This window comes from Centrocercus urophasianus, unplaced genomic scaffold, assembly GCF_019232065.1.
Source record: "Centrocercus urophasianus isolate 14NV4802_14NV808 unplaced genomic scaffold, USGS_Curo_1.0 seq_41, whole genome shotgun sequence".
In the NCBI taxonomy this organism is placed as follows: Eukaryota; Metazoa; Chordata; class Aves; order Galliformes; family Phasianidae; genus Centrocercus; species Centrocercus urophasianus.
In genome coordinates this window covers 1137200-1162346 of record NW_024884989.1, presented here as the reverse complement: position 1 = coordinate 1162346, position 25147 = coordinate 1137200, and the positions used below count along the sequence as shown (strand labels likewise).

The 25147-nt window shown below is 47.0% G+C and overlaps 1 protein-coding gene across 1 annotated transcript in view; it reads right to left on the bottom strand.

The window, feature by feature from the left end:
* Positions 1–17716: 17716 nt before the first annotated feature.
* Positions 17717–25147, bottom strand: part of DNAH9 (dynein axonemal heavy chain 9) — a 191448-nt gene continuing 184017 nt past the window's right edge. Inside the window, exons 68-69 of the mRNA XM_042833278.1 lie at positions 24177–24566; positions 17717–18369 (exon numbers count right to left, since the gene is read on the bottom strand). Of these exons, the coding sequence (XP_042689212.1) occupies positions 18142–18369; positions 24177–24566 (618 nt within the window). The 3' untranslated portion in view covers positions 17717–18141. The remainder of the gene's footprint in view (positions 18370–24176; positions 24567–25147) is intronic.

Here is a 25147-nt window from a genome sequence, read left to right as displayed (position 1 = left end):
GTCCAAGTGAGAGAGGTGGCCAGCCCACAGCTGTCATCTTCCCAGCAGCTGTCCCACTGTCCCTAGCTCCAGCCCCACAAATGTGACTGTTTGCCAAACCTAAGCATTAGCCCTGGTCTCAGTTGCTTTGGAAAGATGTTGAAAAATGAAGAATTAAAGGAGTTCAGGATAATTAACACCTGACAACATTCATTTAGGGAAAACAGATCTTGTCAAACAAACTTGAATTCGTTCTTTAATATTACTAAAATTTGAGCTGTCAAAGACACAGTAAATTTAGCCTTTTCCACAGTATTGGATCATGTGCTGCTTGACACCCAATTAAGCTTTTATCACTGCACGTTATTGAGAAAGCTGATGTTAAAGGGGTGCAGCAGCAGATCTCAAAGTGGGAGCTTCCGTGGGTTTTGCCTCTGAAGTGCTATTGCCAGTGGTAAAGACAACATACTTTTCAACACAAAGCTTGGCAATCCGGAAGTGAAACTGTTGCTCCTAGAAGTTACAGGAGACAGAGAGGGTTTTGCAAGCAAAGAGCAACAAAAGAGGGAAGTTGTGAGCCAAGGGTGCTCGGGTCCCTTCGAACAAAAAAATGCCATAATGCAATAAAGGAAACCAGACCTCCAGGAACTGGAGCAGGACTTCTAGGGCAGACAGAGATGGAGAAGCAGTCCAACTCACAGCTGAGTAGCAGAAATGCTCTTCAGTGAGGTTTTTACAAAGCTGGGTATTTTAATTCATAGCAAGAGGCTAAGAGGTGCAAGCACCTGCAGAAAGCGGAAATGAAGGGTATTAAAGAGCTCTTTAATCCAGCATCAGAAGAACCAGCTGGTGAAACCTGAAGCTAGAGGTGCTGGTGCTGAAACAAATTATCAACGAAAAGTGAAGCTTTGGAGTACAGACAATTTCAACAGCTGAGTGGTTTCTCCTCTGAAAAGCGAGTCTGCTTCAGCAAACCCCATTTCTTTGGTTGGGAACCAGGTACAGTTGTGGATTATATTACATTCAGACTAGATCGGAGATGTCTCTTGTTGTAATAAATGCGATGTGGTTGCTAGTGCTAAGCCTTATTGCTTCAGTAATCCTTTGAAGAAAATATCACCTTTCTCTCAGCTATTTTCATAGGCAAAACCCACAATTTGTTGAGCTCTTCTGTGATCAGAAGCTCACTTCAAACACGGATGTGTTTTCTGCCCATGAAGGAGGGCTTTGCTTCCGCAGGGCCCTTCCTGCAAGGCATTTAATAGCACACTTAAAGGCATTTAATAATGAATGGAGCTTTGCAGGAGCCTCCAGGAGCACAGTCATTCCCTGCAGAGCAGAGAGGACATCGGAAAGAGAGACTTTTGGAAGTGGCTCACCCCAGTCACGCAGTGAGTCAGGAGCAGACTGGGAATACGACCTGGTTCCCCTTCTCCCTCCTTGTCAAAATGCCAGCTCTTCCCTTCTGCCTCAAGCTTTGGGAAGCACTCTGAGTTTAACTTAGATTTCAGGCTGCTGACCAAGCTCAGCATCTGCCAAAGCAGCAGCACATCTGAGCCCTGCAGTAAATACTCACGTTTGCTGTAGGAGAGGAAGAAATCTTTTTCTCTCACCTTCTCAGTGTCTCCCCTTGCTTGGCACAAGACTGCATCATGGTAGGAATAACCTCAGTGGTGACTTCGTTGTCTTTCAGAAGATTTACTGCCAAACTGCTGTCTCAGAACTCCTTTGGAGCTGGACCTGCTCAGAGATTTTGTAGAGTTTTATGTTGGACAGAGATGCCTGCAGTGATCAAAACTGTTTGGCTGCAGGAAAGCTCAGGAGCCATCTCAGTCCTTTCAGACCAACATTCATCTGTCCCTACTGAAAGTAACTGAACAGCTGAAAGTTTCATCTCTTAGTGCAAGATAAAATAGATGTCTAACCCAGCTGCCTTCTGAGGCTGCTCATACAAGGATTATTTTAGATTGAGGCATCAAATTCTGATCTATTCAAAAAGTGGACACCAACTGCACTGTTCATGCTCCCTCTGGCAAAGTCCTCCAGGAAGCAAATTCTTTATTCAGGCCCTCTATAGATCCCAAAGGATTTCCTATCAAGGAAATCTTTCTGCTACTTCACCTGCCACACCTGCTCCATCAAACTTCCTTCAAACCACTGGGACTTCAGTTACCCAGCCCTTCTCAGTGACTTCACCTGTGTGCTGACTGGAGTGGCACTTCCACTGCTAGTTATAGAATGTCTGAGAAGGAAAGAAGCTCACTGATGAAAGAAAAAAACCTTAAGTTGTGCCAGGAGGTTCAGGTTGGAGATGAGGAAGAATTTCTTCTTCAAAAGAGTGGTCAGGAAATGGAATGGCACCACCAGGGAAGTGGTGGAGTAACCATCCCTGTAGGTGTTCAGGAAATATTTAGATGTCGTACTGGGGTTTAGTGGGAAATACTGGCGGTAGGTGGTGGGTAGATGGTTGGAGTAGATGATCTTGGAGGTCTTTTCCAACCTTGGTGATTTTCTGATCCTAATGCCCAGATCCTGGGCCTCTTGATTTCACTGCTGTCCTGAACAGTGGAGCAAATTTCATCTCTTGTTGCTTTCTTCACTGCCTACATGTCACATTCTCCACTGAAAAAGGAAAGACTCCAGGAAAGGTCATAGTACTGTGTTGATGCACTCTGCAGGCAGCAGTGTCCCTTTAGCACCCCCCTACAGAGAAGTTCTGTTCTGTCAGGGCACAGTATGCAATGGACTGCACAGCTGCTTCTGTGTTGGTGTTTACTAATTGATTTAGAGTTTGACTTCGCATTTGGTGTGAGGACATCTCATGCAATCTTGAATCACCTCAGTTTTGCTCAATAAATACTTACTGAAATACCATCCCAGCTTCATCTTTTACTCCTCCTCTATCTTTCACATGTCATTTCCCAGCATAGATACCTACCAGCTCCTCCCAGTCCCTCTCCTGTCCCAGTCTGAACATGCTTCTCACTGTTCCCTGCAAGCCAAGCAAGTTCAGAAGCTGCAGGTGCAAAGTTTTCCTCCCACTGTGTTCCATAGGCTCAGCAGTGGTTCCATGAAGGCACGGGATTGATAGGAAACCCCTGCTTGTTTCTGGAGCAGGTGCTGGGCTGGAACAGGTGCTGGGAGGCAGCCAGAGCACCCTGAGAAACAGGAAGCCATACTTCCTTTATGCAGGCATATAAAGTCATCTGAATGTAGGTGTTTTCTGTGTAAGATCAGGGAATCTTTGGCTCTGGAGCTGTCATTTGGACAGAGCTCCTTCCCTGTCCCCATTAGCTCCCACACGCAGTGTTCACATTTTTAAACTTTTTTGAATATCTTTCAGCCAAATTTTGTCCAGGATTTGTTCAGTTTGATGTTGAATCTTTCCTGAAAAATGCCACCCTGAGTGGAGCTTGTAGGAAACGCTGAGCACCAGCATCGTATCTCCCACCTGCTCTGTCTGTCGTGCTGATGCAGAGCACAAAAGCACTACCCCAAAGGCACTGAGGTAGTTTTAAAACCTGGGCTATCTCTGCTGCAAAACACAATCTAATTATAACAAAAAATCCACATCACTTACCCAGCAGCTATCCTATCAATAAGCCATTGCTCTGTTCCAATTACTGTGCTGTCAATTATGATATCTTCTGCAAGAAGCCTTCCTGTTATAACCTCCATCTTTGATATGTGGCTGCTCTTCTCCATCTCCTTTGAATCCCATTATTAAGATTCATTCAGGATTCTTTGGCTCCTTGGCTGTAACACTCTAATAGGGACAAGCTGAAGCAGGTGGGCTGGTGCTTAACATGCTGTGTGTGCTCACGTGTCTTTGGTCAGGGCTGAAGGCATGTCCCCTGCTGGCTTCACACATACTATTCACTTTTTTTTTTAAATATTTTGAGTAGAATATTATTTTGGTTTTGGTGAGGCTGCCCTTTAGACCTGCTGATGATCAGAATAGGAACACTTCTGAAATAAACCTCAGGATTTTTCTGATATCCGCAATGGCTCAAACCCCTGCTCAGCTCATCCCTGTACTCCCTGGGAGGCTGATGGTGCTGCAATCCCCCAGTGTCTGTGGGAGAATTGAGAGGTACCATACAGGACTTGCAGAGAGACCAGTGTAAGACTGAAAATGTTCATTAGCAGCTCCCCAGAGACCTCTTGGCAGCAGCTCAGTGAGGATTTGCTGTGTTTTCAGACAGACAGGCCCCATGAGACCACACAATGCAGCCCTATGCCAGAGATTTGCTCTCAGCTCTGCCCATTTGATCTAAAGCAGACACAGCTCTCCTGTTGTCAGCAGACCACTGGCAGCAAATTTCTTGCCCCAGGTGCTCTGTGAGAGTCTGCCCTCACCACTCCTCTGCAGATCCAGGCGATCCACAAAAAGTCTACTATGTAGTGCTAAGAAGCACACAGATGCAGAGAAGTTCTCAAGGGAGGAAGTTTCAAAACAGACAAGGACAAATTCTCCTGTTCCTGTGCATGCAGGGCCATTGATTTCTCTTGCCACAAAACCATGCCTCTGCGTGCAAGCCCAGGGATGGCAGCAGCTCCACAAAGCCTGCTGTGCATCAGTAGGATGCACCTCAAAGCTGCCAGCATGGCAGGGACCCCACTTGCCCTTTCACTGCGTTGCAGCAGCCTGTTCTAACCCACTATTGCAGGTGGGCAGCCAGCTGCAAAGTGCCCTGCACCTGCAGCAGGAAACCCAGGGTCCCCATGCCTTGCCCTAAGTGTTCAGATGAAGTCATCGACCAACCTCTTCCTGTGTGCATGAGGGCCTTGGCACAGTGTCATTTGTTGCCACCGTGTGCTTTGCTGTGTGGCTATTAGCTGGTTATCCAAGCTTTCTGTATGTAACTGGTGAGTCCAGAGTAATTGCTATGACTGATAGCAGGGGAGCATGCTAGTGCTCATTAAAGACAAATTGAGCTGCCTGCTGTGAGCAAAATAGATGCATTTACGCAGGCTTTCTTAGTGCCTGTGTTTACACAGAAACATCCCCTGCCTGTAGGATCTGAAGAGATGCTCGTATTCTAACCTGTGAGGACCAGGTGGGAAACCAGGACTGTATGGGGAGGTGGAATATGGGTGGAGCACATTTCAGGAAGCAGAACCTGGAGACCTGGATAGCTAGCTTCAACAATTAGCCAGCCATGCCAGAAAATCTTTACCAACAGGGGAATCTGGCAGCCAGCTCAGACTTTGGTGTAATGTCCTTCACTGGCTCAGCCCTGCCAGGCTGGTATTTGCTGGAACCAGGTTACAGACTGTCTGCCTCTCTGGGCTGAGCTGTTTCCCCATCCACAAAGCACAGCTGTCTCACTGCTGCCTTTATGTGCAGGTGAGTGGATGGGAAAACACAGCTCCGATTTGGATGGAGAAGAGGAACCAACATATCTCAGGACGAGGCTGAGTTCAGCTGCTTGGCAGAATAAATTTCCTATCTGCTCCTTGGGCAGCTTGCTGCTGCCGACTTTGCAAGGCAGACGCTGGACAAAGCTGGAGTCCTGGTTTGCTGATTGTTGTCCCACACACCAGTAGAGGTCCTGTCCCTCCTGCATGCTGGGAAGTCAGTCTCATTCCAGCACAATTCCCTGGAGATCTCCAGATTATTCTTGGCACTCAGATGACTTTGCTGCCCAGATTTCAACACATCCTATGGAGTGTTTCTCTACTGCACCTTCTCTCCCACAGCAGCAGAGAACAACTTTTCACCCAAGAGAAACTGCTGGAGACATTTGACTGTCAATCACATGACAGCGCATACTGAAATGGAGGAAGGAGACTAGGTGTCTGCTGGCAGAGGACACTTGCTGGAGATTTGGCTGCAGGGAGGCTGGACAGCTTGTTCAGGAGCCCTGCAGCATACTGGTCACACATGGCTGTTGCTGCAGGGCCTGTGTTCTAATTCTAACCTCTCATCCTAATCCTAACACCATAAACCTACCCAAAAAGTTAACCCTAACCCTAATAACTTGCTACAGCCATTTGTCTTCAGCAAAATGTGTGCACTCAGAGATGGCCCTGCCTGCAGAAGGCACGGCTTTGCACTGGCTCCAGCACCAGTTAAGGGCTCATTTTTGCCTTCCCAACAAGTCATCCCAAGCTGTGAGTAATCTCAGGAGTATTTGAAGAACAGCGAGATCTGGGGGCTGCTGCAGCCTGCAGCATGCTGGTTAGGACATGGCATTGATGGAATATGGTCAGCAACGGCAATCATTCATCTCCAAGACGTGTCAGGCTGTGTTGGGCCTGCTGCCCTCTTTATTGCCCTAACCATGAGCACTGAGGGTGACAATTCATGATTTTCACCCATTCCTGTTAAGTTTTGAATATGTTTTCCCAAGGCAGCTTGGTAGCAGATAATTGGACAGATCAAAGAGCTCAAGAAATGGATTTAGTCAAATGTTGGATTATGTGATTCATCTGCCTTCCACATCACGTATTTTCCCCAAGGTAAATTCAAATTAGCACCTGTTGGAAAGCCTATTAGTCAATGTCTGGGCTCTAGTGCATTGGAATTCAAAGGCTTTCCACTTAGCGGGAGGCAATTTCTCATTGTCTAAGGAGCCAGCAGCCATCTTGTTTGTTGTTAATTAACAAAACCCCTATATGACCACAGCACACAATTTTTCCAGATTCGGGCACGGACATCCACGCTGCCCTGTGCTAGTGCAGCCTTGCCTTGAGTATTGGGCACCACAGTATAAGGACATAAACAGCTAGAGACTGTCCAAAGGTGGGCTGTGAAGGTGGGGAAGGGTCTGAGGAAAGATGTTCAACTCGATGTGCACAAAGTCTGCAGGACAGCAGGAAGGAGGATGTGCTATGGGAGCCCACAGTGTGCCAGGTGGCCAAGAAGCCCAATGGCATCCTGCCTTGTGTCAGCAATAGAGCAGCCAGCAGAGCAGGAGGTGATCGTCCCCTGTGCTCAGCACTGGTGAGGCTGCACCTGGAGTGCTGTGTTCAGTTCTGAGCCCCTCGCTGCAAGAAAGACATGGAGGCCTGGAGAGTGTCCAGAGAAGGGCAGTGGGGCTGGAGCACAGGTGTGATGGGCAGCCTGGAGAAGAGGAGGCTCAGGGGAGAGCTCACCGCTCTCTCAAACTCTCTGACAGGAGACTGTGGTGAGGTGGGGGTCAGCCTCTGTTCCAAGGTAACAGTGATAGGAGAAGAGGGAATGGCCTTGAGTTGTTCTGGGAGAGATTCAGGCTGAATGTTTCGAAGAATTTCTTCTCGGAAAGAGTGTTAATGCATTTCTGCTGTTCATGGAAGTGGAGGAGTCACTGCCCCCAGAGGTTAAGGAAAGGGTAGGTGTAGTACTTAGGGACATGATTTAGTGGGCAATAGTGGTGGTATGTGGATAGTTGGATTGAATGATGTTGGATGTTTTTCCAGCCTTAGTAATTCTATGATTCTATGATCACCTGTGAGCATTGCAGGCTGAGGTGATGAACAAGTGGGACAAAGCTTTGGGGAAGCCACCTTCTCTCAAGTCTACATCCTGCTCTGCTCTTCTAGCAAAATCAGCTCAGGAATGTATAGATCGATAGAGCTAACGAAAGTGCCTGGGGAGGACCATGCACCCTGCTTCTCATCCTTTCCTCCCAGCATCTTCCACTGCAGCACACCAGCCAGTTCAGGTTGGGATGAGGAGGCCTTTTGTGTGCTGTGAGGTGAAGGTGACTTGGCATCAGAGAGAGAACCACAGGATGGGGCACTGGGGGCTGGACATCCTGCATGACACAGCAAGGGCTGCTCCTCAGTCATGGCTACAGGCGAGCTGCCAGCTCCTCTGCCCCACAAGACAGAGGAGTAACAGCAGGCTGGATCAGACTCAAACACACTGGTTTTAAAGCTGATGAACAGGCAAGATGCAAACTACATTTCATACGTATACATATATGTACACATCTATTCTTTTATTTTTTATTAAGTGAAGCTACCTGGTGTCGTTTCAGAGAGTTCTGACATGGCTTTGCAGCTGATGCAGCCATGACTGCAGCTGACCCCAAAAGCCCCAACACTCACCTGGGTTTAGGGAGCACTGCAGCTCCATATGACTCAGCAACAAGAAAGCTGATACTGTTCTTAGACGTAGGAACAAAGGAGAGGGACAGAGGCAGGGAAGTGACTTTAACCTCAGGATGACTGTGCTGAGGACAGCATAGGACACTTTGAAGCAAAGGATTTAAAAGCTTAATCTGTTTAGTTAATTAAAGAGACTTGAAAGGCAATGTGCTCGCAAAACACAGGTAACTTAATGGGGAAAAGCTCCGAGTTCTGAAAGGCTCTGCAATATACTGGGAAAGACAACAATCTGACAGATGTCTGGAAGCTGAAGCCAGTTGCTGTCAGACTGGGCAAAACGTGCAGATCTACTGGGGAGGACCAATGAAGTACAGAACTAGTGAACTACCTCTCAGCTTTTTCAAGCTGCCACTTTTAGAAAAACTTAGCCTGGTGTGATTTCATCCATCACACTGCTCTCCAGAGAGATCCCAGCTACCACCCCTATGGTAACCAGCCCCTGTGGCATTGTGAAAGCACCTCCAGCTCCCAAATGGCCTTTGCAGAGAGAGAGAGCTGTTTGCTCTTCCACCTCTAACTAACTCACCACCAGGGGTCCATCCATACACGCACACATTTTCCAGTCCAGTCTCCACAAGGGAAAGTTAAAAGATGAGTTCATCTTCTGTGGTTCTTCAGTTGTCCATGTTACACTGACAAAACAATCTTCCTGGAAGACTGAGAGCATTTGCTTGTTGTCTTCTTTCAAGATGGACAGGATGCTTTCTCAACACAACCCTTATGTCATGAAATCATCTATCAAAAAAAAGGATTCGTGTACATATATCGTATACATGAACAAAATGACAGAAGGGGTTAGCAGGCACGTGAGGATGGGGCTGCAAAGACTATTTGGAGAAACTCCTGCTACTTGACATTAGGATGAGCTCGTCGTAAGCCCGTGAATGAATAAGTGCAGTTGGGTGATGTGTGATGACCAGGGCAGGGAGGCAGCTGTCTCGATCCCTCCCACATAACAGCAGCCCTGGCCTATTCTTTACATGCAGATTTAACCTTAAATCAGATAATCCGCTGTGCACACAGAGACTGAAGGGCAAGAGATTGCCTCCAACAAAGCTCTTCTCTACTTCCATTCCCTGTCAGTGTTAAAAGAGCTTTTTATTTTTCTTTTTTTGCTTACCCACACTAATCCATGCCAATTATTCTGTTCTTCACCCTACTGGCATTGCTCCCAGATGCAGAGGTCCTCTGAAGTCAAGTATATCCCAGCTGGCAATCAAACGTCTCATTAATTTGTGGAGATGCCTCTTGTTCCCTCTCTTGTTCTCACACATGTGTGGCTTACCCTGTTCCTCCTGTCCCACTGGCCCAGCCTGGGTTGACACCAGGTGCTATCATTGACCAGACCAGATGTTCCTAAACCAAACAAGCTGGGACCAAATGATTCCAAAGAACAAACTGATAGAGAAGAGAGCCTGACTAGTATGGAAAGAGAGGGGTAGGATCAGATGTGCAGGTAGGCAAAGCAAGCTGCTGGCCACAAGGTCAAAAGCTCCAGTGTGATTCCAAGCAGAGCCAGGACCAGTACTTCTGCAGAATGTTGAAACATCTGCAAGAAGCCAATTACCCTCAAGGCTAATGCACAAGGAGACAGAAGACTGTCCGTATGCACACAGTGCAGAGCATGGTGGTTTCATCTCTGGAACAGCCCTGCGAGGGCTATTGTAGGCTCAGGGTTAGGATTAAGATTAAGCTAGGGTTAGGGGTTAGGATAAGGGCTTAGTTCTCAGGGTTAGGGTTAAGAGTTAGGGTTACAGTTGGAGTTAGGTTTAGGGGTTAGGCATAGGATTACAGATAGAGTTAAGGGTTAGGGCTAGAGTTATGTTTAGTGTTAAGGGTTAAGATTAGGGTTGTCCTTGTTAAGGTTAGGATAGGATTTGTATTGCAGTTGGAGTTTAGTGTTAGGATATGGTTAGGATAGGGCTAGACTTCGAGATAGGATTTGTTTGAGGGACAGGAATAGGGATAGGGATGGGGATAGGGATGGAGTAGGGGGCAGGGGGCTAAGGGTAGGAGTAAGGATAAAGGTTGGATAGGGTAGGGCTAGGTTTAGGTTTAGGCTTAAGTTTAGGGTTACAGTTAGGGTAACTTTCAGGATAGGGTTTGTGTTGGCTTTAGGATTAGGTTTAGCATTATGACACAGTTACATTCAGAGTAGTGTTAGTAGTGTTAGAGTTAGGAATAGCTTGAGGGTTAGCATTAGGGTTAGCATCAGGATCAGCATTAGGGTTAGTGTTAGGATTAGCTTTTAGGGGTTAGGTGTTAGAAGTTAGGGATTAATCTTATTTACAGTTAGGGTTATGCTTTAAGTTTGTGGTTAGGCTTGTTTTTAGTTTTGAGGCTTAGGCTGAGGATTAGAATTATGTTTAGGGTTAGGGCTGGGGTTAGGACTGAGGCTGATGGTTAGTTTTAGACTTAGTTTTAGGGTTAGGATTAAGGTTAAACTGCACAACAGGGATGTCAGTCTCTGCTCTTCTTAACCCTACAGGGACAGGATCTCCTTATCTCTTTGCCTGGGATTATTGCTTAACTCTTATCCAAGCACATTTAATATAAATGGGTCAGCACTCAGGGATTTTTGTCCAAACCAAACATGCTCTCAGTTAACTGCTGTGCTCCAAATGTCTTCTTTTCCCATCCTGCCGTTTAGATGTGTTGCCAGCATTGATCAGCTCTCCTTCCACTGCCAGGGCATGCTGAGAGAACAACTCCTCGTGGAGTCCTTCCTCCCAAACCTGCCAAGTCGCCATCCCCACCCCCTTGTTCTGCATTTTCTGAACGAAATTTTATTACCATATGATGCATTATGAAATTAAATGCCTCCTGTGGACTAACTGTTATATCTGTGCAGTTACCTTTGTCAGCCCAACCAGTAATTGCATCATTTATTTGTTTGACAAGACCTATGTCCTAAAAAGCTTTGATGACTCACAGTAATTATATTGCTAGCATTTCATTCAGCATTACATGCACTGTATACAAATATGTATTCATATTCTCTTTCTAAGCACCTCATCTAGCTGGGTCACTCCAGGTGGCTTTTTCATGACATTCACATGCCTCAGGACCCTTGAAAATTCCCCAGTATTTCAGAAGAGCTTGAATGTGAGTACTGCCTGGGTGAGCAACATCCTCAGCTCTACAGAGGACCATGGGAAGGGCAGCGGAATGTGTTGAGCCCAGTACTAGCATCTGGGTTTTAACATGGAGGGATTCACCTCCCAGCCTCAAAATTGCATCAGAACAACAAGACTTTGGTTCCCATCCATCCAAAGAAGGGATGTGACCACACATTATGGCTCTCTGTAGGCTTCTTCCAAAGGAAATCACAGGATGGGAGAAATGGGAACAGGTAGAAGGAGATGGTGCGTGTCTAACTTGGTCTTCCTTCGAGAGATGGCCAGGGTGCACATCCAGACCTGGGCCTGCAAAGCATCCCAAGTGTCGTTGTTTGGGCAGAGCAAAAGGACAAACTATGCCCAAAGGGGGCTCATGTCTGCACAGTCCAGACACCAAGGACTGCAGGCTTCATCTTCCTGACTTCTGCCCTTCCTGCGTTTCCATTAGAAGTGTTCACTTCTGCTAGATGTGGGATCTGACCTGCTGGGAAAGGATCCCATTTGTGACTGTTATTTTGCTAGCTACACACTTTCTCCCAGTGTCTTCATTTTCCCTTACCAATTTCCACATCCCACAGTCTGGTTTAGGAAGATCTTTTTTCTCTGTTTCACTTGTTTTGCATTCAGATTTATTTGCAGTTGCAAATGCCATCCATCCACCAAGCTTTTACAGCCACCTTTCTACTTGTAGGTTTTTGTTTCCAAACACCATTGCTTAAAGATTGTCTTGTTTTGTTTTCAGGACCTGGTGTGGGAAGGAAGAGACCAGCAATGCTGGAGAGCAGATGTGGACTGTGTGATCTGTCCCTGATTTCCCAGCAGAGAGGTGGTGATAGAGCTGTACAGCTGGCTAAGGAAAGCATAGCTGCCTCTTCAAGCATTGCAGAAAATTAATGAGAGCTCAGCTGGTGGCTCCAGTCTTTACTTTATGTGCACTGGTCCTAGCCTGAAAGCATCACACAGCCATTGCTGCCCAGAAGTACCTCTGACCCCATTGGTGTAGGGGGTGATTTCCCTGGCACCCCCAGCCCTGCAGCCATGTTTCAAACTCCTTTCTGGAGGAAGGTAAGCCAGGCTGTGTTCAGTGAGACACCTCTGATAGCCATGTATTTCTCATTATCTAATCCTTTTCCTCTTATCTGCTGCTTCTTCCCAATAATAACATTACAGTAATTAATTGAAATGCTTATTAAATAGACAGCACAGTCAACGTGTAGGCAGTATCATAACAATCCAGTTCCACAAATAGCACACGGCAATGGCAGATGGGAAACCAGGGCAGGGTTTCCAAAGATTGTTTTGTTCAGATTTATCCTGTCTCCAGTGTGAGAGACAGAGCACACACATCCAGCCAACTCATCCGCCAGGCAGCAGCTAACTGAACTCTTATTTCACTTCAACAATTATGCATTCGTTGTGTAATTCGCTAAAGTGCTTTGAACTCTGCCTGTCTCTTATCATCATTTCCCCATTTCTCCAGTCCCACACATACCAGGTGTTTTGATGACTCTCCAGCATGAGACTGCAGTGGAAATCTCTGTTCAGCAAAGCTGATGCCGTGCCTCACGGCTCGGCTTTGTCTCCAGCAGCAGAGCGGGATGCCCCACAGGTTCCATTCTGGGGATGTGCTCCAGGTGCCAACAAAGGTGGGTGCAGAACTCACACAGGTTTAGGGCCACTGAGTTCAGGAACTGTGAGCGTTGATGTGGAATTATCAGGAATAAGGGATCTGTCTCTCTCACGGAGCCCAGGGCAGGTGGTGCTGTGAGTTCATCGGTTTGGATCATTGCTCTCACCTATGTCCTGGGCTGGAAAGAGAGTGCTCTACGGAGACCCTGCATGCCCCAGTCTTCCCCAGCCCTTTGCCCGAGGCCATACCTGGAGGTCTGAGTGGAGCAGAAGGCGATACCAATTCTCCCCTTTTACGCAGTGTTCATCTTTTGGCTTCTGATGGGACAAGAAAGGTCCATTCTGACTTTCTGGGGCTTTCTGTTCTCTTTGCAGTCCTAATCAGCTCCAAGAGTCTGAGTTTGCTTGTGGGAAGGGCCATGTTGAAGAAATCTTTGGCCTGCACCCCTGTAAGCATGGCAGCAGATGCAGCCAAAGAAGGAGCTTTCTTCTTGGAGGGCTCATGGCAGTGCTCTCCTGCATCATGCTGGGCCGGGTGGTTTCTGGGTAGAAAGAACTTCCTGCAGATTCATCAGGTGACAGTGAACAGTGAGTCAGATGGATCCTGGAATTTATTCCCAGTCTAAATCTGGATTATCCAATTTGTATGAGAAATGGGAGCAAGAGTTTTGCAGGATGGAGCATCATTCAAGTGTGTTCCTGGCAAGTCCACTGCTTGGACTGCTCTCACAGAGATGTCCCCACATACACCTTCCTCTCCTAAGTGTCTATGAGCTTGGAGACCAAACCTCAAGTTCACATTTCAGCCCAGTGCAATGTCTCAGGACAGACTCCCATGTGAATCACTCTAAGGGCCAGGGTTTTACAGGGCTGTGGGGCATATGTGCTGGCCAGGACCAAACTGCCATCGTGGAGTTACTTTTACTTCATCAAAGCTTACACAATACTACAAAGACTATTATTTCTACAGACTCTGAAATAGCTCTTCCCAGAAACTGGAGATGTTGCAGTCACTGGAGATACAAAAGCACCCAGTTCCCCATTTCCCAGCTCCTGCCAAACTCTTGGGGCCAAGATACTGAAGGCAGATGTGGGCTTTCTCCATATGGCTTTTGACTCCAGTCACAATGAATCACGTACAAGTATCCTAAAAGTAAACCTTATAAAATCTGTATATAGGTAAGACGGCTGCAAAACCTCTAATAATGTATTTGTAGTCTTAAATAATCCTTCTGCACTAACAGGCACACTAATATTCAAATTAGAAGGGCTGCTCATGACTCCATGAATGTCTTCTACAGTCTAAAAGCTTTCTAAATGAGGTACACAGCCATTAACAAGGTAAATATATTTGTAGATTTGTTTGGGCAATTACAGGCATTTAAGAAACAATGCATAATAATGGACATGAATCTAATAAGCCATTGCTAATTAAATGTATTAATGTCACTTTATAAAATGAACGCATCTGGGTGATGTGTTAAAGCTGGTTTTGTTCTGTAAATAACTGAGCAGTAATACATGCAGACTTTGCAGCACTGGGCATTGCCTGTGCCTGTTAATAAAGGCAATAAATTTGCCAATCTAGGGACCACCAGCCGAGTTCTCCTTTCTCGAGTCTGTTCCACATTCCCTTTGCTCTCTGAGAAAGAGTTGCAGCAGAATGGACTTGGTTAACCTCGACATCTGAGGCACCATTGCAAGGCATCTGCAAAGACTTTACTTTGAAACGTGCTCTCCTGCACATTTTAATTTGCAGCAGGTACAACACTCCCAGGCAATGGTAAACTCTTTTCTCTTTCCCAGGAGAGCTCATTCAATTTTGGATGATATTAAGTGTTCAATAACACGATTTTCCTTCTTTTGCTTTCATCCCCTTGGAAAATGTCAGCAGCCCAGAGTTAACTGATTGACCATGGATGAGGAGCCAGGCCCAAAGCAGCCCCACACAGCACTGCAATGTGCTGCAGGAATGATGAGGATGAGGGCTTCATTGGGCACCCCTGGGTATCCACTGCCATGTCATGGGATGTGGGACTTGGATGAAGCAGGACAGTGTAATGGGGCAGGAGCAGGCCTTGCATTCAAAATTTGGGACAGTGCAAATGAAAGGACAGTATTTTTTAATCTTATTTTTCCTTTTTAAAAACTGAGGTGTGATTTCTGTATCAGGAGAAACCCTGGATGTGCACCAGCCTTAAATTTCCCGCTGGTCCATCAGGCCGGTAGCTCCAGTAGCAGCAGGATGAAGAGCTGTGCCCACCCCAGCCAGCCCTGCTAAGGACACTGCCATTTGTTGTCATTTGTTCTCTCTGTGGATAAGCACAAAACACTGAAAGGTGATGAAAACAGCTTTGATATCAGACAGGGGTTTTAGTATTGAACAGGAACTGGGACTATTTGGACTCTGGAGTCACCAGCCATGGCGATGGGCTAAATCCTACACCACCAGGGCGTAGCATAAGTTTGTGTGCACCCAAGTGTCACCTCACACCCCAGATCCAGGGTATGGAAAGAAACTCTCTCTGGACCTTCCCAATGAGGTACAACCCTGCAGGACGCCATGCTCAAGGCAAATCAAAACCCTTTTGCTCTAGACTGCAGTGTGCTGCAAACCACAACTCCTCCAATGTGGGGGGAGCTCACAAATAGAAAAAGCCCACCTTTGACTAATGCATTACTCCTAATGAATAGCCTGGCCAGCTGTAGTTAATTGCCTATTTTAGGCAGATACTGCTGGAAAACCTCACGTCTGTCAGATTTTTTTCTCCCCCCCCACCCCCCGAAGCACCAAATTACTCACTCTTCTCTTGTAGCATTTTGCAGCCAACTCTTTTCTGTGATGATTTTCAAAGGATGAAGAATGAGCACCCTGGTGACATTTCTAGTATCTATAAATATCTCCCCACTACCCTGCCTGCCCAACTGGTGAATTATGCAGGGAGATATATATAATAAAACAATCAGATCCATTTTGTTGTCAACATCCCATTCTTCAGCCAGTAAGAGAACAGCCAAGGCTGTTGCTCTGCAACGAGCAAGCAGTGCCTGGAGAATCAGCGAGCTTATCCTTCCCTGCAGGTACAGGGGCATCTCAGAAGGAACACCAAGCAGAGAGAGGCTCTGCTATGCTGGAAAAAGGAAGAGGGTTTTTTAAAAGAGAGGAAGCAAGGAGTTCACAACAGAATGGCAGGAGACCCCATATATAGGGAGAAGCCTGTGATGAAAGGAGCAGTTAGGAAATATCAAAGGACTAACCCAGCAATGCCACCTGGAACATGATGTGCATACTGTACATTCTGCTCTTGCTGGTATGTGTACAAACTCAGCAGTGCTATGTTTATGCAACTAAATCCCCTGCACTGTGAAGTATACGGAGAATGTAATGCACTCAGCTTGCAAAGCTGGGGGAAGTGACCAGTTTGTATCTATCATCTAATCAGCAGGTTTTAACTTAAATTGGAAGGAATTAATTTAATAGCATAGCCTTCCCCAGCTAACAGACCTTTCTAGACAGACACTGGGCACTTGGAGCAGTCTGCAGACCTGGCTGTCTCACAGTCTACGAGTACCTCTTAAACAGGAAGCTTCAGTCAGCGCTCTCCCCTGCTTTACAGATGTCTTTTGCTAAGCCCCAACTTGCTTCCTGGCAATTAAACTCAGCTCTTGCCAGAAAGGCTCCTCTCCTTACCTTACTCCTGAAGTTCATCAGTCTCCAGGACTGCAAAGAGAAAGATTTTGCATCTCTGCATTCCTGCAGGAAAAAATCTGCTACATTGCTCAGCACGAGGCACTGTGGGACTCCTGCAAAGCCTGCAGACCTCGCACTCCTACACTGCTCTGGATTGACACTGGATGTCCCCATCAGTGTAAGCTGATGTCACTTAAAAGCCTCACCTGATACAAGTTTGATATCAGTTCAATATGAGGCTGTGAGAAACTCACTGCTGCCCTCAGAACTGCTGCAGGCTCCACGCATCCATTCCTCGGTTGCATCTGTAACCAAAGGAAGGCCTTCAAGAAAGGCAAGATACAAATGCAAGGGGCTGAAGGTGACCAACATGCAGATCAGCTCCTTGGCAGCACATCACATCATCACATACACGTGCTTCCCCAGACTGCAGTGCAAGGGGCTCAGCAGGGGACATTAGCATTGCTGCTTCCCATGGCTCAGTGGGCCTTCATGTGGTGATGGAGCCCAGCTTGCCTCATCAAGAAGTGCAGGAGCTATATACCTAGGCCTGAACCACCCACTCACCTTCCTCACAGTCAGCACAGGGCAATGAGAACCAGAGAGCCAGGTCTGACCCCTCTTTGCCAACGTGTGCAGGGTGAGGTGGGAGGGCCAAGTCCCCCATGGATCATCACTATGAGGGCAACTCAAGAGGCCTTCAGGTCTCTCCATGCTGAGGACTCCCACCCCCCAAACCCCCATCTCCCTGGAGGTGCACTACATAGGAACAGAGCTGATCAGTGATCATCCCTCTCTGATCATCCCTCTCCCCAGGTGGTGCCAATGCCTGAGCCTGCTCAGGGCCAGCTGTGGTGGGCCTCAAGACGTCCTGGAGCTCATTGACTCTGGGGATGGGTCTGGTCACAGCCAGGAGGGTCACAGCCCCCTGCAGTCTGGCCATAAGGCTGCAACCTGGCAGTCTGGGAGGGGAAGTTCGAGTGATGAAATGCATGATGCTGGCTTCCAGGCAATACTAGGTGCAATGATTTTCATTAGTAAATTTATATTGTTACAGAGAATTCTTAAATAAACTCCAGGCTGTAATTCTACAGTTCAAGACATTAATCACATTAGATGTTAATGTTATTTCCAACAGTTACAAAATTTACAGGAATATTAGCAAGAAACATAGCATCCACCACAGCTGCTGGGTTCAGTGTTATACATAAAGCAAAGAAATGTTCACATACAGAAAAGAATAAAGTCCAAAGAATTTCACACATCACTGAACTACCTACGGATAATGGAGAAGCCCACGGTCTTTAAAACTACCTTTGAATTACAACAGAGAAATAAACTTTGATTTCAGCTTTGAGCTTAACACTCTCTGAGTACAGCAGATCTGGGGGTGGATTTGGATCTTTGAGTGCAGGAACTGCAGGATTCTGATCTACAGGACTCTGATCTACAGCAGCCAAGAATCTGGGCCAGACAAACACTGCCCTCTCTCAGCTCCCATACAGGCACCATGCAGGCCAAGGGCCCTGGTAGGTGGAGCTGGGGAATGGGCTCAGAACATTGTTTCCAAAATTGTCTGAGAAAGACATCGTTAGGGATGTTAATTGAGGCTCTCTGCTGGTGAGCCTAGATCTGGAGCAGCAGTGCCACACCAGCAAGCACCCACTTGCAGGGGTTTTCTCGAGTTTTAAGGTTAAAAGTCCATACATAAGTTGGTCCTCTTTGGCGTGTTTTGTATACGGGACATGGGTACACACTGCGGGTATCTTGCTTGTCAGCAGGAATGGCTTTGATGAAAATGACAGGCATGGCTGGGGTCAGTTCCTTGAGCCTGGCATCCGTGATTATCCCAGTCTGCAAAGGAAAGAAGAGGTCTCAGATTGTCAAAATCTCCATCTGCTGTAGCCTGATATGCCTGATCAGTGGCAACAGTTACACAAGCCCATCTTAATGGAGATCTCTCTTGAGGTCAAGGGGTGGCTGAGCCTATCCGAGGTAAGCAGGGCCTGGATCGAGCGCCTACCCTGTTTCATTAGAAATTGCCCTCAAGTTTGCTTATTCCAAGGGGACCGATACAAAAGGATACCTGCTCCCCCAGGTATCCAAACCCACAAACACCTCAGCAGAAATTTGTGAGGTTCCTATCTATGTCAGCGTCCAGCCTAGGCACCCCATCTGCATCCAGCACCATCATTCTCGTGCAGCTCTTAGTCGAGGCTTTGTCGCACCAGAACCACTTCACGGGGAGTGAGGCTGCCTAAGGGGGCTACAGGAGAGCTGGGGTGGGACTGTGTCAGGGAACATAGCACGAGGAGTGGTGGTTTCAAACTAAAAGGGGGGAGATTTAGGTTGGATGTGAGGAGGAAGCTCTTTACCCAGAGTGTGGTAAGGCCCTGGCACTGCTGTGGGTGCCCCATCCCTGGAGGTCCCCAAGGCCATGCATGGACCCTGGGCAACCTGAGCTGGTGGGGGCAATCAGCCCACCGCAGGGAACAGGAATCGGATGGGCTTTAAGGACCCTTCCAACCCCACCATTCGGCGGTTCTGTGGTTCTGTAAGCATTGCCTGTGCTTGAACCAGCTGCAGACACCTGAGCAGGGCTTTGTCTGGACTCACAGCACCACCAAGCTTTGAGCGTGGCCTGGGATATGTCTCTGAGCTGTGTACTGAACAGAAGAAATGATTAATGAGGCCCCAGAGGTACCGCAGGCTTGTTTCCTCTCTCGCAGGTGCTCACACATCCACAGGGGATTCAGATGGACCGTTCCTGAGGGAATATGATCTTAAACAAGCCCACATTATCCTCTCCAAAGAAATGCTCTTGCTCAGCAGGCTGCCCAAGCCAGGAGAAAGATGGTTTGCTGCGAGGGCATGAAATGAGCTGGTTCCGCTAACTCAGGTATCTCTGGCAACTTATGTTTCTCTTTCTGGCAATAAAATGCACTGCACATCAGTCAACTTCCAGGAAAGTCTGCAAAATTGCTTAATGGAGGCTAGAGAGAGCAAATGAAAACAAATACAGAAAAGGAAAATAAAACTCAGTGCTAAAACTGCCTCTCTCTGCAGCTTAGCTTCACATATCATTATTATTTCAAACGCTCTCAGATCAGAGTTGTGGGGTGAGATTCAACCTCTCCAACAGTTTGCTTAGTTCTGCAAATGAGGGAAGCAAAATAATCCCCCTTGCAATACACCTCAGTTTAACTGTACTAAAACCATCTGTTCTCCTAAGCTAGTGACAAGCCCAGCTCTGATTTTGTAATTTCCAATGTGCTGAACATTAAATAAGTCTTACGGTAGCTTGTGAAGGAGCTATTTATCAAGCATTACTATGTGCTCTTAAAATCCACATCTTTCATTTCTGAGGTTGGATTTTGATCATAACTTTTATTTTACTGATGATAACTCAAATCAAATTTCCAAGATACATTCTACCCATTTCAGGTTAACAAGATCTGATATCTGCTGGAGGTATCACTGTGTTATGTCTGGGCTGATTTGCATTTGCATTTTTTATCGCTCTCATGATCAGAAATTAATTCCATTCTGAAAGCAATTTTCTCTAACTACTGCCAGAGCACACCCAGTAAAAAGCCACTGTTCTGGGTCTCAGATCCTAAAGAAATCCTCACTTCTGTTCATCCTGGCTTCTCAGCAAGCAGTCTGAGGACAGGACATAATACACTGCCACACAACAAAGTGTCATAGGACACAGGAGAGCTGTCTGAACCCAGGGATGATAACAGATGGACCCAAGAACACACACAGTGAACCAGGAGCCAACACCCCTTCCCGCTCAACTCTACTTTGAGATGTTCTTAGCACAGGTGCATCTGCACCACCGCTTACTTAAGGTCTTTAAGCCACCAGACCTTTCTGCATGGCTTGGTTGCCTATCAGAGTTGGCTCTGTCTGCAGGGAAGGGGCCTCACATTGCCAGATGTGACCGCAGTGTAGCCAGAACATCACTCCAAGGCGGTCCAGAGACTGGTCTGTAGCTTCCGTAGAGATGGGGAATGAGAAGAGTGGTGCATGCAAGGGAGAATACTTAACGATGCTCTGTCAGCAAAACCAAATGAGAGATGATTTTTTATCCCTGATTGGTTCCAGAACTGAGGCACAGATTTGGCATTGGCCAAATGACTCATTTTTCCAAACAGCTGTAAATAAGGGCTTGGTTGTTCATGGCACAGCTTGGAGGGGTCCCCTCCAAGGCTGCCTTGTACAGTTTTCACTGGAGACCCCAGCTCCAGCTGCACCCAGCTCCAGCTCTCAGCTCACACAGACTCAGGCATTTACTGACAGCTGCAAGCAAAGCCTCCATGTCATGTCCCATCTCAGCCCTCCAGGAGAAATTTCAGTCTCTGGTGCACAAGATTTGGTGCATTCACTGCCTCTGCAGAAGGTTGAGGCCAACTGTGATGGCCAGAGACTGCAGCACTGGGCTGTATCAGGGCTGGGCTGACACTAACGCTGCTTTCATCTATACCAGCTTCTGGGAAGCACCTCAGATCAAAAATGAGTGGCGTGCAATTGTTCCCAAAGATGCTGAGCTTCTTCAGCCACCAAATGAATGCATGCTGTGATTATTCCTTCCCACAGAGAATGTCCCTTCTAAGCCTCTCTGCTGGTTGAAAACTGGTGCTTTGTGTAGGATTGGCCTTAGAAAGTCCACCCAACTTGAGAGCGCGCTCGATCCCACTGTCAGTGTCAGTGATGAAGATATGAAAGACCATCGGTCCCAGCAGTGACGCCTGGGGGCCGCCACTCGCCACCAATCTCCATCCAGACATGGAACCATTGACCACCACTCTGGATTCAATCCTGCAGCCAGTTCTTTGTTCACTGAACACTGCACCCATCAAATCCATATCTTTCCAATTTGGGAAGAAGGATGTTGTGGGGTCAAAGGCCTCACTGAAGTCCAGATAGATGGCATCAGTGGCTCTTCCTTTGTCCATTGACGCACCAACACCATCACAACGGGGCCATCAGGTTGGTCAAGCAGGAAATCTCTCCTCACTCAGTTCAGCCAGGCAGGCCCAAAGGTTGGACACCCGTGGTCTGGCAGTATGGTATGACAGAGGAACACACCCAGCATCAAATCCTCTGCTGTGGGGAGCAATACTGCCAAGAATCCCAGGGCTTGAGACAGATTTCTCAGTGTCACCCATCTAATTATCTCTCATTGAGCCTCACTGACTCTAATGGTGCTACAGCAACAGATCATGCAGACCCAAAATAACGCGCTTGGTTTCATTTCATTTAATAGCTGCCTGCTGTTTAGCAATGAATGTTTTATAAATTTAAGACACTCAAGGGCAAACATAAATGTTTAAATAAATAGAAAAATGTGAGTAGGAGAACATAGAGGGAATTTTCCCCCTTCTGGAGTCAAAATCTAACTGTGAAATATTACTTCAAAAGTGAAGGCGTTCCCCAGCAGAGTTCCTCTAACTATGAACTGCCATTCTTACCAGCGGATTAATTCGGAAGGAGTGTGCAACCCAAAATAACTGTGCAGCAGTTTTAATAATTCTGCATCCATTAATGCATACTGGTGCTCACAGGATTACAGGTAAAATGAATAGTTCCACTGGGTGGAAATGATATTTCAGTGTTTGGAGCAACATGTGAAAATATCCTTTTCTTCACTGAAATAAATTGAAGTATGATACCCAGAGATTATGAATGGTACTATAAATGTAATTGCTCAGTATCTTTCAATCTCAAGGAAAATGTAACCAGAAAAACACATTTAGTAAAGTCTAGATGGCCTCTGAAGAGAAACTGCACTTCTGAAAGCAGTCACCCATACAAGATATTGAGGGGATGGAGGAGAGAAACCACGTGCTCCCCAGAAGATTTCTGGCTTTGCACCACTGAAACTTCCTATTCTTCACTTTTATTATCACCTGTGAGAGTTGATAACCTTGGCAGAACCCACTCACTTTCTAGTAATGGTGATAATGATGGTAATAAGAAACAAAAGTCATTGGAATTTGTTTTTAATGGAGCATTTGACATGCAAGACTGGGATGACTTTTAAAACTTCTGCTATTCCGCCATGTCCGGCCGATTTGATCAGTTTAAAATGTTATTTTTTGAGGGTAACTGGAATCCAGCATTCTCTATAGCAGGGAGCTGTGACCTCCAAGAGTTGCAAGGGCAGCCACACACCAAAGGCTTAGGAAAGGAACGGGAAGGGAGCTGTAGGATCAGTAGACGTTGGGTTGCAGGGGGAAATCATCCTTTGCTTTGCCCTTCCCAGAGATTTGTGATAAAATCACTGGATGCTATCAGTCAGTGAGTTCTACTCATTGCCTAATTTCCTATCCTTTGTGGAAAACTATTGCACAGAGAGCTGAAAAATAAATGGAGATGATTATATTTGAGTTGCAGGGCCAGGATGGGATGCAGCATACAACAGGCATGGTCCCTCTAGTCAGCATCCTACTACTAAGCCCCACAGCAGATAACAGGAGATCTTCAAGGGTAAGGCTCTGAAGAGCTGCCTCTGAAAGCAAAGCCTGCTCCTGCAAGAGGGCAAACTTGACACAGATAAGTAAGTTCTGGGTGACCCACTTTGATCAGCCCTCACTCTCTCACACATCACTGGCAGCAGAAGCAGTGTGCTGGCTGCCCAGAGGATGAGCTGCATGAATCACTGTCATTCAATTCTCATGTGCAGAACAAATTGGGATTTGTGGTACTAACAGGCCGGGCAACGCAGAGGACCAAGCCCAGTGGGGATTTGTCAGCCTAATGGTTCTCCTAATGGCAAACTGAACTCCTAACAGCTGACAACTGTCAGAAGGGATGACAGGGACAGCTGCACTCCACTGGGATGCTGCAACACCAGGCGTGCTCTAAGAAAAGTGCTGTCAGCTACGTGGGCAGGAAGCAGCAGGTGAGCATACCTTCCTGCACGCGCCCTCTCCAGGCTCTCACTCTGCTGCGTCACAGCTGAAGGGCATTGGGCCACATCCAGAAAAGGGAAGAGGAGCAAGGGGTACCCCTGCTGTCTGCTTGTCCAGGACCTGCCTCCTCCATGCCACACTTTCAGCCTGCCTGGATCGTGCAGGTTAGAGCTCCATGACAGCTTTACCCGACATCCTCAGGGGATGGCTGAAGGATGCAACTCATTATTGGTCACAAGCCCTATTTATGCAGGTGAAATCCTGGACCACTCAGCAGCAGAATAATGGCAGTCTGGAGTTGGCACATACAACCCATTTAGCTGTACAAACTATAAGGATATGAAGATGTAGGAAATCAGGGTCCTCTCTACCCACTAAGCAGGGGTCAGAGCAGTGACACTGAAAGTGCCATCTAATTTTGAAGGCAGCAGTGAAATCACAACCCTGCTAAGGTGCAGGGACAACTTAGTCCTGAGAGAACCCCACATTTTCTGCCTTTAAGTAACACCATGAGGTGGCCTGTTTGAACTCCGTTCATCACCATGGAATGATGATCCATCTGAACCATCCTGGATCTGCACCCTAGGCTGCAGAGGAGGGACCCACTTCTTTCCCAGTCCTACAGAGGCAGCACAGACATCTACTTTATACAAATGTCTGCCTGGGCTGTGAAGTTTCTTGGAGTACAATACCAAATAATGAGGGCATAATGCCCAAGCCATCTACTAACACTGAGCTCACCTGTGCATCCCAGCGTGCGCCCTCCATGAACAAACCATGGACATAAGCCCCTTCCCGAGGAGGACTGGCAAAATCTTCCCTGTTCTTCTTTGTCACATCACACTGCAAGGTCATCTTGTCCAAAGGCCACTTATTCTTCCTGGCTGTGGACTGCATGATGGCTGTCAGGAACGACTGAGGATTGAAGAACCCAGCAAGCCACACTGCAGAAGGCAACGAAAAGTCTCCTGTCCACATCTCCAGCTCCTTGATGCGAGTGAGGAGGTCAGCAAACCACATTCCCAGGCTGGCTGTGGAAGGATAAGCCTTCTTCACCCAGGACTCAGGCACCACGTCCAAGAACAGAGCGTTCAGCAAGTTCTCCATGTCACTTGTCATGGTCAGTTCTCCCTGAGTAAGAGAGGGCACAGTCAGCAACATTAACCTGAACAGAACCTGCTTGGTAGCAGAGGCTGAGCAAGTATGGAAGAGCGTGGCACCTTACACTGTTCCTAGTGTTCACATCCTGCAAATTTCTTCATGAGTTTTAGGTTTTCACAAGCACCATCTACTGCAGCTTCATATTCCTGGAGCCTCATCTCCCCTGCCGTAAAAACATTACTTGGAGAAAAAGCTGCGTAAGGGTGAAGTGAGCAGAGCTGTCCTTCAGCTGCCCCTGTGTTGGTTTTGCTTTCTCTCATTGACTGAAGATCTTCACAGGACACGCTGACAGAGACGCTGAGCTATTCCCACCAATGCTACTGGGGCAGCTCTCTGGTAATCTACTCCCAAATTGTCCAAATATTTCTTATACCAAGTCGTATCCCCCTTCTCTCCACTTCCACACTCCCCTCCTCCTTTATTACTTTGCAGTGCAAGTCTTTCTCTCTGAATTCACATCTTGCCTTCAAATGTAATCACAGCTTCTTTCACAGCAGGGAAGCACACAACAAATTAAGATATGATTCAGCCAAGTAGGAGATAGAGAGAGT